Source organism: Physeter macrocephalus, chromosome 2 (assembly GCF_002837175.3).
Source record: "Physeter macrocephalus isolate SW-GA chromosome 2, ASM283717v5, whole genome shotgun sequence".
In the NCBI taxonomy this organism is placed as follows: Eukaryota; Metazoa; Chordata; class Mammalia; order Artiodactyla; family Physeteridae; genus Physeter; species Physeter macrocephalus.
This window is the reverse complement of record NC_041215.1, coordinates 16,078,791-16,097,504: the sequence shown is the minus strand read 5'-3', so window position 1 is coordinate 16,097,504 and position 18,714 is coordinate 16,078,791. Positions and strand designations below refer to the sequence as shown.

Genomic DNA, 18,714 nt, shown 5'->3' with positions numbered 1-18,714 from the left:
ACTGAGATTTGTCCTGATTCAGACCTCCTACCAGAGCCAAGTGCGCTGGGATTAGGTACCTTAAGTACTTAATGAGTGGGGATGGGGCAGGGATGGGTGGAAGGTTCAGCGCTGTCAAAGACCAAAGATGAAAAATGGAGCCGGCCCTTTACTACAGACGGTGAATTCACATTTAAGTGTCTGTGTTTCTTAACAAGCTCCCCTCCAAGAATGGCCATACACCCTTACACCAAGCCCTTGAGCCCTGGAGGACATAAAACCTTGTTCCAGGCAGGGCAGGCCTGAGCCATCCTCTTATCTGTACTTGCTCCGTCTTGAAACTGAATCAGGAATCCCAGTGCATGAGGAGCTGCGGAAGACAGCAGAGGAAATCCCGGGGCGGGAAAATTTTCTGTCACAAACCAAAAGCGCCAGGCGGGGACAGGTCCCATCCCAACCGCGGAAAGTGGTTCCGCAGACTCAGGCTTTCTCCCCCAGGCTGTCACTCAGGCATGAGGGGGTGGGGCACTGGGACCTGTCCAATCAGGAGGCCGGTGAGGCAGGTGGGCAGGGCGACGCGGCGCACCGGCGTGGGCGTCGGTTCTTCCCACCGCTTAGGGCTGGCGGCTTACCTACCCTTCAGGGCCCTTGGTAGCGCTTCCGTCTCTTCTGTTCTGCTTTGACCTGCTCTGGTCGTTGGAGTCGAGGGAAGGACGCAGGAAGACCTAGGAAACCTAGCAATGGTGAGTGTGCTGCCCCGGGGAGCGGAGACGGGGCGGAGGGACTGGTCGGAAAAGCCCGGAACCGGCCTCTTCGCGGTTAACTCCGGAGTCTGCGGACCCGAATCCACCGGCAGCGCCGCGCGGACCTCAGTCCCCTCCGATTTGCAGCATGGGGGCTGAGCCGGCAGCCGGGACCAGGTCCATGCGGGTGGCGTCTTCAGCCCGAACCCGGAGCCTCTCTGGGCAACTCTCCACCCGCAGCCCCGTGTCTCTTCCAGATTGTGCGTTGACCACGGGGAGGGTCGTTAAGGGACCATTCTGTTTACTATAGTAGAGGGACCAACTATAATGTCCCTTGTCCTTTTAATTTGAAAGGTTTTCATTTTTTATGGATTACAAGTTTATATCCATTACTGTTTAAAGGATCAGATCTTGCAGTAGTTTCCTTTGTAGAAAAGTGTAAACTCCTAAGGGAGGAAAGTATCTCAGGACTCCCTGACCGCATATCCTCCTCCACTCTTCCGCTGTTAACTCCAGCCACCCTCAGATAACTAGTTTTGATTACTACTTCATCATCCTTTTACTGTTTCTTTATACACAAACAATCCAGTGCGAATGCCTGCTTCTCTTACAGTTTTTGTTCTTGGAATGATTACTTGGGATCCGCATATTTGATGTTTGACTACTGAAAGTTAAGCCTCACCCCTCCCTTTTCCCCTAGTGCTTCTTACCTGGACGGGCTGATAAGAAAGCTGGAGGCTCCTGCCCTGTGAGCTGCTGTTTGCTGGGGTCTCCTCCTGTGCGCTGTGCTGCCCTGTATTGCATTGTTGACCCCACCAAGCCTGGGTTCGACCCCACCAAGCCTGGGTTGTATACACGGAGAACTCCGAGTTGGCAGTTTCTGTTAATCCCTTGTACTTTGGGAGCAAGAATATGAGAATGGGGCCCTCCTTCCAGTGGTCCTGGGTTGATGTCTGAGCTGGAACCTATCTGTGTTTAGAGTGAAGGTGTGACTGAAGCTGGGTTTGCCCAGACGTTAGTGTTGAGGGGAGGACTGGGGGAGTAGGAGGAGGATTATACCCTGTGAATGAGGTCAGCCCAAAAGATAGTCACTACTTAGAGAGCAGTTATTTCAGAGAAAGTGAAAGAGAAGAGACAGCGAAAGGCAGCCAGTAGGTGGTGAGATTCCAGAAGGCTCACCAAAACTTTTAAAATAAGTTTTAAGAGGCTGTTGCCCCTTCATCTATTACAACAAGGCTCCTTACCCTCTGGGTTATGATGGACAACACCCACTGTCTGAGTTCGGCACAGCAAAGAGATTAGTTCAGACCCAACATAAGTGAGTTCCTTAAATTCTATAAAGCAATCAGTGTCATGAGGAGGCCTCTAACCCTGCTGGCAGTGATGGGAGGCTCTCTGGAGGGGGCCTTAAGTTGTCCATAGGCTTCTGATGCAAGGCACTGCCCAGGTCCCATCTTAATATGCCATTAAAGCTGTAATTGTCTCCATGTACTGGGATCTCTTAAAAATAGAGGGCTCCACTGAGGTGCCTGTTATGGCTTTGGTACTGGAAAGAGCACCCCAGTCAGCTCAGACTGACTACTCACACCTACTTGTTATATGATGGAGCTAAACCTTGGCCCTCTGGCTTACGCCTCCCAGTGGAGAGATGACATATCTTTCTACAGTCCTTTGAAACATGCTGTGGTGGTGGAGGAGCCATTGTCTCCAACACCTTGTTTCCCTGGGTAGTTGCTTGGGATTAACTGAATGCACAGGTCTGGGGAAGTGCATAGACTAAGGATGACAATATACCCTGAGGTATTGTCAGGGTGTATTGGAACTCAGTGCAGAGTTGCTGCCCTTCATCCCTCAATCGGGACCGCCTTGGTAGATAAGCACACCCATGGTTCACCACACCTAAGGAAAAGTCAGGAAGTCCTCAGGGGTGAGCTGTACAGATCTGTCGTTGTCTTCTTCTTTTGGTGTAGACTTCAGCATTTTTAGATCAGTTTTAGGTTTAGAGAAGAATTGAACAGAAATTATAGAGAGTTCTCACATAACCCTTCTCCATCCATACAGTATTCACTGTTTTTTAAATCTTGTAGGGCTGCTACATTTGTTAGAATTGCTGAACCAATACTGATGCATTAAAAGTGCACAGGTTGTATTAGTGTGGACCTTTTGTATTGTGTTATGTAATGTATGGATTTGACAAATATACAATATGTGTCCATCATTTATGCACATGTAGTGTAATTTTACTTATGTAAAAATACTCTGTGCTCAACCTGTTGATTCATCTCTTTCTCTAACCCTCAAATCCTTTAAAACAAAAGCCAAAAATCTTCACAGCCAAAGATCTTTTTACGGTCTTATGCTTTTGTTTTTTCCAGAACCTCATATACTTGGCACCATACAGTATATAACCTTGTTAGATTGGCTTCTTTCACTTAGCAATATACTTTTAAGCTTCCTCCATGTATTTTCAAGGCCTGATACCTCATTTCTTTTTATCACCAAAGAGTATTTCATTGCACTGATCATTTATTTGTTAGATTCTTGAAGTATATCTTGCTTAACTCTAACTCTTGCCAGTTATGAACAAAGCCTCTACAGATTTTTGTGTACAGGTTTTCTGTGAACATAAGATTTCAATTCATTTGGACAAATAGCAAGGAGTGTAATTGCTGAATGTTACTATACATAATGAGTATATTTTTTGAAAGAAAGCTCCTGTCTTTCATTGTTAGGGTACCAATTTCCTTTCACCTCAGCAATGAATGAGGATTATCTTCCCACCTTCACCAATATTTGGCATTCTGAGTATTTTGAATTATAGCCATTTATAAGTGTGTTGTGATACCTCGTTGTTGTTTACTCAATTTCCCATTGACATTTGATGTGGAGTATGTTTTCATGTAGCATATTTCTTTTCAGTGTATCTTCTTTGGGGAGCTGTTTGTTCAGATCTTTTGCCCATTTTTAATTAGGTTGTTTTTCTTCTTACTGTTGAGCTTTAAGAGTTCTTTGCATCTGTTGGATACCAGTCATTTTTCAGTTAAATGTTTTGCAAAGATTTTCTCCTACTCTCTGACTTGTCTTTTCATTTTCTTAACACTTTTCTTTCTCAGAGCAGGAATGTTTTCATTTCAGTGAAGTGAAATTATACTTTTTTCTTTTATAGACCTTGCATTTGGTGTTATATTTCAAAATTCATCACTAAGCCCTGAGTCACCTACATATCCTTCTGTATTATTTTCTAGGAGTTTATTACTTTTGCATTTCACATTGAGATCTATGATGTGTTTTGAGTTATTTTTTGTGAAATGTGTAAGGCCTGTGTCTCCATTTATTGTTGTGTGTCTGTGTGTGTGCATGTGTTTTATGTGGATATCCGTTATTTCCAGTGCTATTTGTTTAAAAGGTTCCCTTTTCATTTGAATTTCCTTGCCATCTTTCTCCAAGTTCAGTTGAATACATTTGTGTGCGTCTATAGGAAAGCAACTGATTAACCTTCAATCTCAGTCTCTTATTGATTTCAGGAGCTATCTCTTTCATTGTGGATTCTTTCAGATGTTTCACAGGGATAATCATGTTATACAAACAAATGTTATAGATTTAGCTACAGGATTCATGAAGATGTTCATTCTCAGGAAGTGAAAGTTCCCTCTGTTAGTAGTTTGTTTTCATAAATGGATGTTGGATTTTATCGAATTCTTTTTCATTTTCATTTCGCCCTCTGTTCCTTTCTGATATTTGTACTTTTTGTCTTCCCTCTTTTCTTAGTTATCTTGACTAGATATTTATTAATGTTATTAATCTTGGTAAAGAACTAGAGTTAGGGACTTCCCTGGTGGTCCAGTGGTTAAGGCTTCTCACTCCCAATGCAGGGGGCCTGGGTTCCATCCCTGGTCAGGGAACTAGATCCCACATACATGCTGCAGCTAAGAGTCCGCATGCTGCAATGAAGATCCCATGAACCACAACTAAGACCTGGTGCAGCCAAATAAGTAAATAAATATTTTTTAAAAAAAGAACAAGAGGGGCTTCCCTGGTGGGGCAGTGGTTGAGAGTCCGCCTGCCGATGTGGGGGACATGGGTTCGTGCCCTGGTCCGGGAAGATCCCACATGCCGCGGAGCGGCTGGGCCCGTGAGCCATGGCCACTGAGCCTGCGCGTCCGGAGCCTGTGCTCCTCAACGGGAGAGGCCACAACAGTGAGAGGCCCGCGTACCGCAAAAAAAAAAAAAAAAAAAGAACAAGAGTTAAAAATTTATTTTCTCCATCTATATCCCACAGTTACCTTACTTTTTTTCTAATTTTTATTATTTCTTTTATTCTGTTTACTTTGCGTTTCATATGCTCTTCTTTTTATCGTTTCCTAAGGTACATGCTTTTACGTTATTGTTTACACATCTTGGTGTTTTTCCAGTGTATTTGTTTTATGGCATAAATTTCCCTCTAGGCACTGCTTCTGCTGCATCCCACATCCTTTGACACATTATGTTTTCATTTCATTTAGTTCAAAATAAATTTTATATTTCTTGAGACTTCTTTGATCTTCTGTATTATTTCAAAGGGTGTTGTTGAATCTCCAGGTATTGAGAGGTTTTCCAACTCTTGCTGTTATTGATATCTAGATTAATTGCCTTTGAGGTCTAAGAGCATAGTTTGTATGATTTTTCTTCTTTCAGATTTGTTAAGGTATGTTACATATCCCCGAATGTGTTCTGTCTTAGTGAATGTTCCATGTAAAGTTGAAAAGAATGTGTATTCTGCCCTTGTTGCATAAAGCATTCCATAGGTTACAGTTAAGTTGAGTTGTTTCATAGTGCTTGTTCAGTTCAACTCTGTCCTTCCTGATTTTCTGCCTGCTGTGAAGTGTGTAAGGCCTGTGTCTACATTTGTTGTGTTTCTATGTGCGTGCATGTGTTTTATGTGAATATCCATTATTTCCAGTGCTATTTGTTTAAAGGATTTCCTTTTCATTTGAATTGCCTTTCCATCTTTGTTCAAGTTTAGTTGAGTACATTTGTGTGGGTCTGTAGGAAAGCAATTGATTAACCCTCAATCTCAGTCTCTTATTAATTCCAGGAGCTATCTCTGTCGTTGTGGATCCTTTGAGATGTTTCACAGGGATAATCATGTTATACAAACAAATGTTATAGATTTAGCTACAGGATTCATGAAGATGTTCATTCTCAGGAAGTGAAAGTTCCCTCTGTTAGTAGTTTGTTTTCATAAATGGATGTTGGATTTTATCGAATTCTTTTTCATTTTCATTTCGCCCTCTGTTCCTTTCTGATATTTGTACTTTTTGTCTTCCCTCTTTTCTTAGTTATCTTGACTAGATATTTATTAATGTTATTAATCTTGGTAAAGAACTAGAGTTAGGGACTTCCCTGGTTGTCCAGTGGTTAAGGCTTCTCAATCCCAATGCAGGGGGCCTGGGTTCCATCCCTGGTCAGGGAACTAGATCCCACATACATGCTGCAGCTAAGAGTCCGCATGCTGCAATGAAGATCCCATGAACCACAACTAAGACCTGGTGCAGCCAAATAAGTAAATAAATATTTTTTAAAAAAAGAACAAGAGGGGCTTCCCTGGTGGGGCAGTGGTTGAGAGTCCGCCTGCCGATGTGGGGGACATGGGTTCGTGCCCTGGTCCGGGAAGATCCCACATGCCGCGGAGCGGCTGGGCCCGTGAGCCATGGCCACTGAGCCTGCGCGTCCGGAGCCTGTGCTCCTCAACGGGAGAGGCCACAACAGTGAGAGGCCCGCGTACCGCAAAAAAAAAAAAAAAAAAAGAACAAGAGTTAAAAATTTATTTTCTCCATCTATATCCCACAGTTACCTTACTTTTTTTCTAATTTTTATTATTTCTTTTATTCTGTTTACTTTGCGTTTCATATGCTCTTCTTTTTATCGTTTCCTAAGGTACATGCTTTTACGTTATTGTTTACACATCTTGGTGTTTTTCCAGTGTATTTGTTTTATGGCATAAATTTCCCTCTAGGCACTGCTTCTGCTGCATCCCACATCCTTTGACACATTATGTTTTCATTTCATTTAGTTCAAAATAAATTTTATATTTCTTGAGACTTCTTTGATCTTCTGTATTATTTCAAAGGGTGTTGTTGAATCTCCAGGTATTGAGAGGTTTTCCAACTCTTGCTGTTATTGATATCTAGATTAATTGCCTTTGAGGTCTAAGAGCATAGTTTGTATGATTTTTCTTCTTTCAGATTTGTTAAGGTATGTTACATATCCCCGAATGTGTTCTGTCTTAGTGAATGTTCCATGTAAAGTTGAAAAGAATGTGTATTCTGCCCTTGTTGCATAAAGCATTCCATAGGTTACAGTTAAGTTGAGTTGTTTCATAGTGCTTGTTCAGTTCAACTCTGTCCTTCCTGATTTTCTGCCTGCTGAAATTTATAGCTTGTGATAAGGGGGTGTTCATGTACAATTATAATAATGGATTCATGTATTCCTCCCTGCATTCTTCACATCTTTCCTTAAGTACTTTGCCCCTTTGTTGCTATGTATGTACACATGAAGGATTGTTATACCTTCTTGGAGAATGGACCTTTTTGTTGCTATGTAAAGCCCCTTTTTATCACTGAGTTTTCCTTGGGCTGAAATGTGCATTATCTGAAATTCATATACCAATGCCAGCTTTTTTTTTTATTAGTTTTGGCATAGTGCATTTTTCTCCATCCCTTTACCTTTCATCTACCTGTGTCTTCATATTTAAAATGGGTTTTTTGTAGACAATGTATAATTACAGTTTTTAAAATCTGATATTACTGTATTTGTCTTTCACTTGTATTGAGACCATTGATGATTGACATGGTGATTAATACAGTTGGATTAATATCTACCGCACATTCTCCTGTTCCTATTTGTTGCCCTTGTTCTTTCTTTCATTTGCCGTCCCCCTTTTTTCTACCTTCTCTGGCTTTTACTGAGCATTTTACCTGATTCTTCATTTTAATGAAGAATTTAATTCATTTAATCCTCTCTTAGCCTATCAGTTACACATTAAAAAAAAATTTTTTTTTGGTGGTTGCCCTTGAGTTTTCAGTATATATTTAGAATTAGCCTACGTCTTCTGTCAAGTAACACTATACCTCTTCATTGGTTGTACAGGTATCTCATACCACACTATTCTCAGTTCTCTCCTGTCTTACCTTACTTATCCACAAGGCTTTCATTACCAGTGTCATTGTTGTTAATATTATTTTACACAAAGTCTTATCTGTTATATATGATAATATTAAAGATGTCTATTTATTCCTCTCCTAATCCACCTTCATCATTTGTATTCTTATGAATTTTGAACATTTGTTTCAAAGTAGATGTAGTAATGACAAATTCTCTCAATTTTTCTCTCAGAAAGTCCTCAGTTCTTCCTTTTTTTTTTTAAGGATAATTGTCCTTGATGTAGTATTCTTAGAGTGGTTTTAATTTCAGAACTTTAAGCATTTCAATCCACTCTGTTCTTGCTTGTTTGTTTTCTGAAAAGATGTCCAATTTAATTCTAATTTCTCTATAGCTGAGGTCTGTTTCCCCCTCTGGCTTCTTAAAATATATTCTTTTTGCATTTGATTTTTCTCTAGTTAGAGTATGATATACTTTAGTCTTTATTTTAGGTGTTTTCATGTTTAGTGTTCACTGAGATTCATGGATCTACAGTTGTTGTCTATCATTAATTTTAGAAAAATCTCAGTGATTGTTACTTACATCTTCTGTTTCTTTCTGTCTCTCTTTTCCTTCAGTTATTTTCATTATGTGTGTTTCTAATCTTCTGTTAGAAAAAGTTATGCTAGGGTTTATGGGTAGTGTGTTCTATCTGTTTTGTTCCTTTTGTCTTTGCATTACACTCTGGTGAAACATTTTTTTTCAGTACAGGCCTTAACAGAATATTTGTGTCATATTTCAAAACGTCTTTATTTTCTCTCTCCTAGTTCCAGAGACACCAGTTTGTCTTTTGAAGTCATTGGTCTCATGGCTCTAGAAAGACTTTCAAATGTTTTCATTCTCTTCTAGTAAGATTGAAAATCACAACTTTTAAGTTCATAAATTCCAGAGCGTAAGTTGCCCAGGCAGCAGCTAGCGTGGCTGCTCAGGAAACATTAGGTCCTGCAATTGCAGAATGGAGACCTTATGTTGTTTTGGAGGAAACCACTGATGAAACCTTTACATATTTTATAATCATGGACAAATTCACCATCAACACATATGAACTTAAGTGAACTCACTCGCAATCTGTAGCTCTTAACCTGTTCCTCAAGGGAACAGGGTTGGATCAGAAAGAGCTATTCTGGGGCTTCCCTGGTGGCTCAGTGGTTGAGAATCCGCCTGCCGATGCAGGGGACACGGGTTCGTGCCCCGGTCCGGGAAGATCCCACGTGCCGCGGAGCGGCTGGGCCTGTGAGCCATGGCCGCTGAGCCTGCGCGTCCGGAGCCTGTGCTCTGCAACGGGAGAGGCCACAACAGTGAGAGGCCCGTGTACCACTAAAAAAAGTGTACCACTAAAAAAAAAAAAAAAAAAAAAAAAAAAAAAAAAAAAGAAAGAGCTATTCTGGCTTTTATCTCAGTATGTGTTCTACAATTTGGCTGGAACAATCCCTGAGGCACATGAGTGGAGGGATTTTGTGGTCTAACTAAGTTGTTATTCCTTTTTCCTCGGGTCTGAGCTCTAAGTTTAGAATAACTTTCTAGCTGCATGAAATTATACATAGAGAGAAGGGAAGAACACAGTCTGTGATCATTATTACACAACTTAAAAGCAGTGCTTCCCCACAAGAAGATTTACATTCAGTCAGGTGCATCTAATTACTTTTAAAGGCCTGGAGGACTTTGGAACAGTGGGGCCAGCTGGGCTTTGGTAAAAGTTTGATTTCTACAGGCCCCCTGGACTCTCATGTTTGGTGATAGGACTAGGAAGAAAGCTTCCAGTTCTCCTCAGGAGACTCATTCATTGAAAACTCATGCAGATTTGACCCTCTACTTCATGGAGTGCTATAAATGGTGCATAATAAGGGAGAAGATGAAAGAATTTTCTCACACGAAATCAATGTTTTTAAAATGATATTTGTTTCACTTGTATAGCATTTCTGTCGTTTCCCAGCAATCTCTGGGCTCTACCATTAATGAGGTATAAGTTATCATGTGATCACAGAAGTAATGTGTAAATAATTTCCGTGTGTTCATGATACCATTAAATTTACGAGGAAGCATGGAGAGAATAAGTTTCTCATGATCAAGTCATAGAATAACTCTTTGGAAACAACAGGTTCATAAGTAACCTTACTGTAAATGGGGTATAGATATCTAGTGCTGTCAGTCTCATGCATCTTACTGTACACATATTTTGGGTGTTTTAGGACTCATTGGCTATTGAGGATGTGGTTGTGAACTTCACCCTGGAGGAGTGGGCTTTGCTGGATCCTTCACAAAAGAAACTCTACAGAGATGTGATGCAGGAAATCTTCTGGAACCTGGCCTCAGTAGGTAAGGATGGTGACGTTCTTTCACCTAGTCAATTAGAGAACGAATGCTTTGTGCTACTTGACATTGTTCTAAGATGTGGAATTGGGGAAGGGAGGATGTTGGGATATCAACTGGGCTTGGTCACCCTAAACAATGGACGTAGAATCAAATAATTCTTATTAATTTCTAATATTTTGGAATAATTTTTCTGGGTCTGCATTTTAGGAAAGACATGGGAAGATCATGACATTGGAGATCAGTACAAAAACCAGGGGGGAAACCTAAGGTAAGTCACACTCACAATACAAAGCATTGTCTCAAGTGAGAATCCTGGTAAATTATGAAATTTTTAAAACAAGCGAACAAAACAAATAGCCCCTTCTTCAAATTTAGTTCTTCTTAGAAAATTTCTACCAAAAACATTTTCTTAAATGTGACATAAATGTTAGGTGTTTGCAAAGTAGTTCACTTGCAAATATTATTAATAAACCCTACATTTGAATATCACTTTTTTTTTTTTTTTTTTTTTTTTTGCGGTACACGGGCCTCTGACTGTTGTGGCCTCTCCCTGTTGTGGCCTCTCCCGTTGCGGAGCACAGACTCCGGACACGCAGGCTTAGCGGCCATGGCTCACGGGCCCAGCCGCTCCGCGGCATGTGGGATCCTCCCAGACCGGGGCACGAACCCATGTCCCCTGCATCGGCAGGCAGACTCTCAACCACTGCGCCACCAGGGAAGCCCTGAATATCACTTTTAATAGTAGGAAGGGTGAAGTCCCATTGCAGTACATTCAGTATATTCAATTTCTAACAATTCACACAAGGTGGAAAACCTATACTATTCCTATAAATCATAATAAATACAAGAAATATAAGATCAATAAAGAAATCATTAGAAATGTGCTTTTCATTTTTCACAGAAGTCCTATGGTAGAGAGACTCTCTGAACGTAAAGACAGTAGTTCCTGTGGAGAACACTTCAGCCTTATTCCATCTCTCAATCTGAAGAAGAAAACTACTGGACTAAAACCATGTGAATGCAGTGCATGTGGAAAAGTCTTCATGGATCATTCATCCCTTACTAGACACATGAAATGTCACATTGAACATGAACCAGGAAAGTTTCAAAAATATGGTGACAAGCTATATAAATGTAAGCACTGTGGTAAAGCCTTTAATCATTTCACTTCCTTCCTAATGCACAAAAGAAGTCACACTGGAGAGAAACTGTATGAATGTAAAATATGTTCTAAAGCATTGAGTACTCTCAGTTGTCTTCGAAAACATGAAAGAACTCATACTGGAGAAAAACCCTATAAGTGTAAGGCATGTGGGAAAGCCTTCACATGGCTCATAACCTTTCAAAAACACATGATAACACACAGTGGAGATGGACCTTATAAATGTAAAGAATGTGAGAAGGTATTCATTAATCCCAGTTCTCTTAAAATACATGAAAGGAGTCACACTGGAGAGAAACCCTATCAATGTAAACAATGTGGCAAAGCCTTCAGTTATTACTGTTCCTTACAAGTACATGGAAGAACTCACACTGGAGAGAAACCCTATGAATGTAAACAGTGTGGAAAAGCCTTTAGTTGTCATGAAAGCATTCAAACACATGAAAGAATTCACACAGGAGAGAAACCCTATCAATGTAAACACTGTGAGAAAGCCTACAGATACCACAGTTCTCTTCGAACCCATGAAAGGAGTCACACTGGAGAGAAACCTTACCAGTGTAAACAGTGTGGAAAAGCCTTTCGATGTAAACAAACCTTTCGAGCACATGAAAGGAGTCACAGAGGAGAGAAACCCTATGAATGTAAGCAGTGTGGTAAAGGCTTCAGCTATTTCAGTTCCTTCCGAATGCACAAATGGCATCACACTGGAGAGAAACCGTATGTGTGTAAAACATGTTCTAAAGCATTGAGTAGTGCCACATCTCTTCGAAATCATGAAAGAACCCACACTGGTGAAAAGCCCTATGAGTGTAAGGAATGTGGGAAAGCCTTCACCTGGCACAAAACCTTCCAATATCACATGATAACACATACTAGAGATGGACCTTATAAATGTGAAGAGTGTGAGAAAGTATTCCTTAATCCTAGTTCTCTAAAAATACATGAAAAGAGTCACACTGGGGAGAAACCCTATCAATGTAAACAATGTGGTAAAAGTTTTAGTTCTCAAAAAGGTTTCCAAATGCATGAAAGAATCCATACTGGAGAAAAACCCTATGAGTGTAAAATATGTGGGAAAACCTATACATGGTACAAAACCTTACAATATCACATGATAACACACACTAGAGATGGACCTTATAAATGTAAAGAATGTGAGAAAGAGTTCATTAATCCCAGTTCTCTTAAAATCCATGAATGGAGTCACACTGGAGAGAAACCCTATCAATGTAAACAATGTGGTTTAAGTTTTAGTTCTCAAAAAGGTTTACAAAATCATGAAAGAAATCACACTGGAGAAAAACACCATGAATGTAAGGAATATGGGAAAGCATTGTTTGTTACCAGTTCTTCTCAAAGACATGAAAGGACTCACACTAGAGAGAAACCGTATGTGTGTAAAACGTGTTCTAAAGCATTTAGTACTCACAGTTCTCTTCGAAATCATGAAAGAACCCACACTGGAGAAAACCCCTATGAATGTAAAATATGTGGGAAAACGTTCAGTTCCACCTATGTTCAAGTGCATGAAAGAACTCACACTGGAGAGAAACCCTATCAATGTCAGGAATGTGGGAAAGCCTACATTTCTCTGTCAAGCATTCGACGGCACATGAGACTGCACACTGGAGAGAAACCATATAAATGTGAAGAATGTGGGAAAGGCTTTTTTTATCACAGTAATTTACGAAGGCATGAAAAGGTTCACTAGATAAAACCTCTTGTTTGTAAACAGCTTGGGAAACACTTCAATTGGCCCACATCCTTAGATGTGAAAACTCCTATGAAGAAGTATAAATGTAACATGAGATAACTTGATGGAAGGTAACCCATGCCTAATGTTCCAGAAAACCTTCAGTATGAAAGAGTTGTTTTAAAAGTTTTAAAATATGCTGCGTTTAGCAAGGATCTTTCTTAAAGTGTATCCTTGGACATAGGATCTCTACTAATTTCAAAAATAAATATTAATGTGAGTTAGTTCTGTAAGTTGTCTTTCAACAATAGTACATAAGGTTTAAAGGTAGTGATTTTGAGTTTAATCAAATGATTTTTTTCTCTTTCTGTTTTGAAGTCTCTTGGATCCATGGGTGAATTAAAATGTATTTCTAATATGCAGGTAGGCTTAAATTTTTATAGTATTCTATTCATTCTCTCTTAAAGGGTCATTGAAAATGGCAGTTTGGTATTTGTTGGGATTTTTCTATTGGCCTTGGGTGGCAGTTCCCGTATACCCCTAATCTATTATATATATTGCACCTTTTTTACTGAGAAAGATCCTTTTTGGGGGGTGGTGGGTATAGGAGCCTTTTTCAGTTTTCCATTCTATTAAACACTTGGAATAAATTTTTATGTATGGAAAGGTTGTCAAAGGTATACTTTTATGTAAATTATGATTTTCCTCTTTGCTTTTTGTCTTTCCTTCTGACTGGTAGTTGGTGAATAGAACTTGAATTAAGAAGAGAGACTTATGGGACTTCCCTGGTGGTCCAGTGGTTAAGACTCCATGCTCCCAATGAAGAGGGCCTGGGTTCAATCCCTGGTCAGGGAACTAGGTCCCATGTGCCGCAACTAAGACCCGGCACAGCCAAATGAATAAATAAATACTGAAAAAAAAGGGGAGGGTGCTTCCCTGGTGGCACAGTGGTTGAGAATCTGCCTGCCAATGCAGGGGACACAGGTTCGATCCCTGGTCCGGGAAGATCCTACATGCCGTGTAGCAACTAAGCCTGTGCACCACAACTACTAAGCCTGCGCTCTAGAGCCCGTGAGCCACAACTACTGGGCCCGTGTGCTGCAACTACTGAAGCCCGCACACCTAGAGCCCATGCTCTGCAACAGGAGAAGCCACCACAATGAGAAGCCTGCACACTGCAACGAAGAGTAGCCCCCGCTCCCTGCAACTAGAGAAAGCCTGCACACAGCAACAAATACCCAACCCAGCCAAAAATAAACAAATAAAAATTAAATTAAATTTAAAAAAGAAGAGAGACTTGTGATAGGACAAAAAATCTATAGAGGTGGAGATACATTGCCTGTGATTAATGTTAGGAGCTAGATTTACCAGAATTCATCTCCTTTGTGACTCTGTGTTAGAAGTCATCAGTTGCATTACCTGAGTTGGATTGAAAGGCAGATGCAATGAGGGTATTCTTCAGATTTTGGAGCCACCACACTGGGAGAGAGACAGATGAATAGGACATTTGAGGACAATGTCTTGCAGCTTATTTCCCAGATTCTCTGCCCCTGTAGTTAAGAGTATCCCCAACACCACCAACAAATATTTGATTTCCATTTTCTTAGAAGTCTAGTTTTCCCCTGATGTCTTCACAAGTTCCACATCAAAATCCATCAGTTTGAATTTTTCTGTAAGGCCTCATATCCACTTGGAAAGTAATTCATGTTTCATCGTTGGGAGTATTGTCTGATTACCACCTTCTGTAGATTATATCTTTATAATGTCTAATTTGTATAGGAAACACCTTATGCCATTAATAGTGCTAATGAGTATGTTTTCCTGATTACCATGACATTCAGAATGGTGCAGCTAAAGAGGTCGACATGGGGGTTTGTTTCTCTGCTGCACTGGGTAGTGTCTGCCTTGACCCATTGTTTCCATGTGAGAATAAGCTCCTTCCTCATATCTGGAATACTGTGGTTCTGAAACCTAATGGTGTATCCCAAGTGGGATCTACCTGGGGACATCCTCGTTCGTGTAAATCACATCATTTCCTCCCATCACCATCTGTAGACTATTTCCAGCTCTCAAGCCTACTCTGTGACTGCTTATGTGGAAACATCTTTAGAAATCCATGCATATCCCATTCTGGAAAATTTCCTGAGGCAACACTAGTGACTGTGAGTTGAGAGGGCAATAGAAACAGTTGGCAGAACCTATGTTATGGGCATATTCCATCGGCCACAGTAATCCCGGCTGTCTTATATTTGTAAAATATGTTTGCTTCCTTGTTCACACAGTACTTCAATTTTTACTGAGTGTATGGGGAATCATACGCTCTGGAATTTGTCTGAGTAACAGTTACTCCATTGTCATCTCCCTCCCCACACCCGTAAACCATAAAGACTTTAGCAGCCTAGGCTTTAGCAGCCTCTGTTTATGCATCCAGGTGTCTCTAAACCACCCATGGTGGACACAAGTTATCCAAGGCATTCTTGTATCAGAAACTAGTCTCCTCAGCTGTTACTGCACACAATTAGAACAGCTCTGCTGGCAGCTGACAGTATTGTTCTGTAAATGGAGGCCCTCCCACGGCCAGAGTTGAGCCTCCACAGCCAATTTCCCATTTTGCCTTGGGTCATGAGTGTAGGACCCCTCAGTTTTGCTAACCAGAGTCTTCCTCGTTAAAAAGTCATTGGTACTTGCAGCATAAAGCAAAAATTGGCCCCTCTGTCACATCCCACTTGCTGAAGGAACTGTGTTCCCCCCCAGTTAAATGTCTTTTGTTCTGGAGTAGGTCACTTCTTTCTGGACACATGGCCACTTGAGGAGTCACTTGGGATCCCAGGAGAGACCAGGGAGTCCACATACTTTATATACAGTGTGCTGCCACCACATCTGATGGGGTCCACTGCAGAGATGCTGTGTTCTGTCCCTAAATCGAACAGGCCATCTGAGATGAGAGATTGGACCCAAGCATTAGATGGATTAGTCAAACTCCAGGCAATCGTGCTAGCAATAGAGAATTCCCCAGCCAAGAATGGAACTCATCTGTACATTGTTACAGATCCTTTGGCCACTGCCAATGATCTAGGTGCCTCATCCACCAATCACAGCTCCATATCCAAAGTTGCCCCCTTTGGCATTAAGAAGGCTGAGAATAACGCCTCACAATATCCAAGTCCAAATCAATGCCAGTCCTTACTCTGTGCATATATTAAACCTCAGTCTGCAGAGGCTCAGTGTTCAGAGCGATAAATTAACTTCTGGGCACACTCTCACCTGGGATCTGATGGTATTAACCTTGGTCCTGTGAGCCCCCGCAATCCGTAACCACTTAGAGGCCTCTAACCTCAATGTTAGGCAATATTCATGGGACATCCCTTCTCTGCCATGGCTGCCTTAGTGACTGACCAAGGCATCTGATGTGAACAAACATACCATTGGTAATAAACTCAATAGACATAGTTTCCTGAGCAAGGAAGGGGTCCCTACAGCTGATGGCAAACAGACTTTGTAGGGCCCTTCATCCCCTCTACTGGCTACTTGCTGTGCTCTAACCTTGGTAGATACTTATATACAAAAATTTCTTATCCTATCACACATAACCTTTCTGAAACCAAAATGCAATCACTCACCAACACACGGTAGAAATTATTGATATCCACTCAATTCTGAAAAACCAGGCTGTTGAAAAAGGCATTCAGTGGCAGTCTCAGGACCCCAGTCTACAACCCTCATAGGATGTCCTAAAGGCTTACTTAAAGCTTGATTTCTTCTATACATAGGGCTTCCTGCTGTTCAAGGCATTATTCAGATTTAATCCACATTCTTTGGGGCCAGTTACTTTGTTCTGGTCATCAGGCTTACTGTTATCTTATGAGTAGAGCCTTTCTATACTAGACATTCTGTCAGTGACATTTCTGGTCACTCCTACAGGTCTTTGGTTTATTGTCATAGTACATCCTGGCCACCACATATATATCCCACTCCCAGTTCTTCCTCCTAACATCATCCATAGACTGGGTAACCTACATGTCAGTATTTCATTTTGGGCACCCTCCTTCAAACCCCTCTGACCCATCCAACACAAATGTCCTCTCTTCTTACAGTTTACAATCACAGACTCATCGTCGTTGGAGCCCCTGGCACTGACCTGGGCACACATGATGTCATTCAACAAACATATCATTAATGCCAATCAAGAAATGTCAAAAACTTTCAGAATACATGTAGTAGTCAGCTAATGCCTCAGGTGTTTTCCATGAAGGACAACTCTCTAGCGGACATGGTAGCTGATGACCACTTGGCTTTGCACTATTTATGAGCCAGGGAGGGAGAGTTCTGTTCTCCTAGGAGGGCTGCTTGCTGCACGTGGGTGGAATACACTGGCAAGGTGCCACCAGTAACACAAATGAGACAGCAAATTAAAATAAACAACAACAACATTATTGAAATATTTGAACAGAATTCCAGAACCATACTGAAACACTTGCCTGGATCCCTCAAAATACCCGGGATGACAGGATTCCAATGTTGTTTCGAAGCTTCATCATCTTATTTATAATGTGTTGCTTGTGTCACGTGGCTTGTCAATTAATATTCAAATTCATTTAAATGAGATGTGGCATCATTACGTCTATAAACCTCAGGAGTGAACTTCAATAAAGAACTGAACTCATTTTTGATATTTCACTCTTAAGGCTTTGGGTACCTGCTCACCTGTCTGTCCTACAACAGATAACTAAGTTAGGAAGGGTGACAACGCTTCTTTTCTTTTTGTGTCAGCAGGTAGGAGGGTCAAACCTTGAAAACCTGCAGCCTCCACTTGTACACACATTAAAGTGCCAAGCCATTCTTTGCACAAGCCTTCTGAACCAGCTACCTTTGCCCTCCTCTTGTTAGAAAGTACCTTTGAGTGATAAATATCTTTCTACTGATGCACATGACAACATTAGTGTTGACATCTGATCCTGTTTTAGGTATGGGGTTGATCCTGCCCTCAAAAGGGCAATGATAAAATGGAAGGTAACTCATGGAAATTGTCTTCAGGGTGACAAAGATTCAGGATAGGGAATTTTCAGAACTGAGGAAAGAAATTCAAATACAGAGATCCAAGCAAGATCACAGAATAAAAACTTTGAAACCACCGACATGGTCCCCAGCAGAGGAATGAATAAGTGAATTGGTGTACAGTCTTATAAGGGAAACATACAGAGCAACACAACTGAATGGATGGCTCTGCTCTGATATGTAGAGCTCTGAGTGATCATTATGTTTACAACAAGAGAAGAAGCTGAACAACCTGAAAAGCAACACCTGTTCTTAGAGTCATGAGAGAGTTGAGGTTACATGGCAAACAATTCTCCCCATATCAGAGACAGACAAATAGAATTGTCACCCGGAGGTGAAGCAACTGGAGCCAGCAACCTCTAGGAACACTTAAACTGGTAACTTGGATTTGCTGGAGACACAGATTGGACTAGCTTGAGATTTAAAACCTCTAGGGAGTCCAGTCTCAGGAAACTCCCCCAGATTTATCAATTTTTCTGCAAGAGCCCAACCAGGTTCTCATCATGAATGATGGAAAAACACTGCCTCATGCTTCATGCAGGAATCTGGGGAAACCATTCTAATATGTACACAAATCATTCTGTTCC

The 18,714-nt window shown here is 41.1% G+C and overlaps 1 protein-coding gene across 1 annotated transcript; it reads left to right on the top strand.

Annotated features, from left to right (window-relative positions):
• The first annotated feature begins 625 nt into the window (after window positions 1–625).
• On the top strand, window positions 626–13,104 carry LOC102986363 (zinc finger protein 709-like). Its single transcript, XM_055091642.1, has 4 exons — window positions 626–722; window positions 10,091–10,217; window positions 10,422–10,482; window positions 11,116–13,104. Exons 1-4 carry the CDS (start codon window positions 720–722, stop codon window positions 13,088–13,090), a joined length of 2,166 nt encoding a protein of 721 aa, XP_054947617.1. The 5' UTR covers window positions 626–719; the 3' UTR covers window positions 13,091–13,104.
• The last annotated feature ends 5,610 nt before the right edge of the window (window positions 13,105–18,714 follow it).

Bases quoted from the DNA above. Each gene is read 5' to 3' on its own strand.
- LOC102986363 (XM_055091642.1), top strand. The intron at 10,218-10,421 runs GTAAGGATGGTG...TCTGCATTTTAG, and splicing joins CTGGAACCTGGCCTCAGTAG to GAAAGACATGGGAAGATCAT. The intron at 10,483-11,115 runs GTAAGTCACACT...CATTTTTCACAG, and splicing joins AACCAGGGGGGAAACCTAAG to AAGTCCTATGGTAGAGAGAC.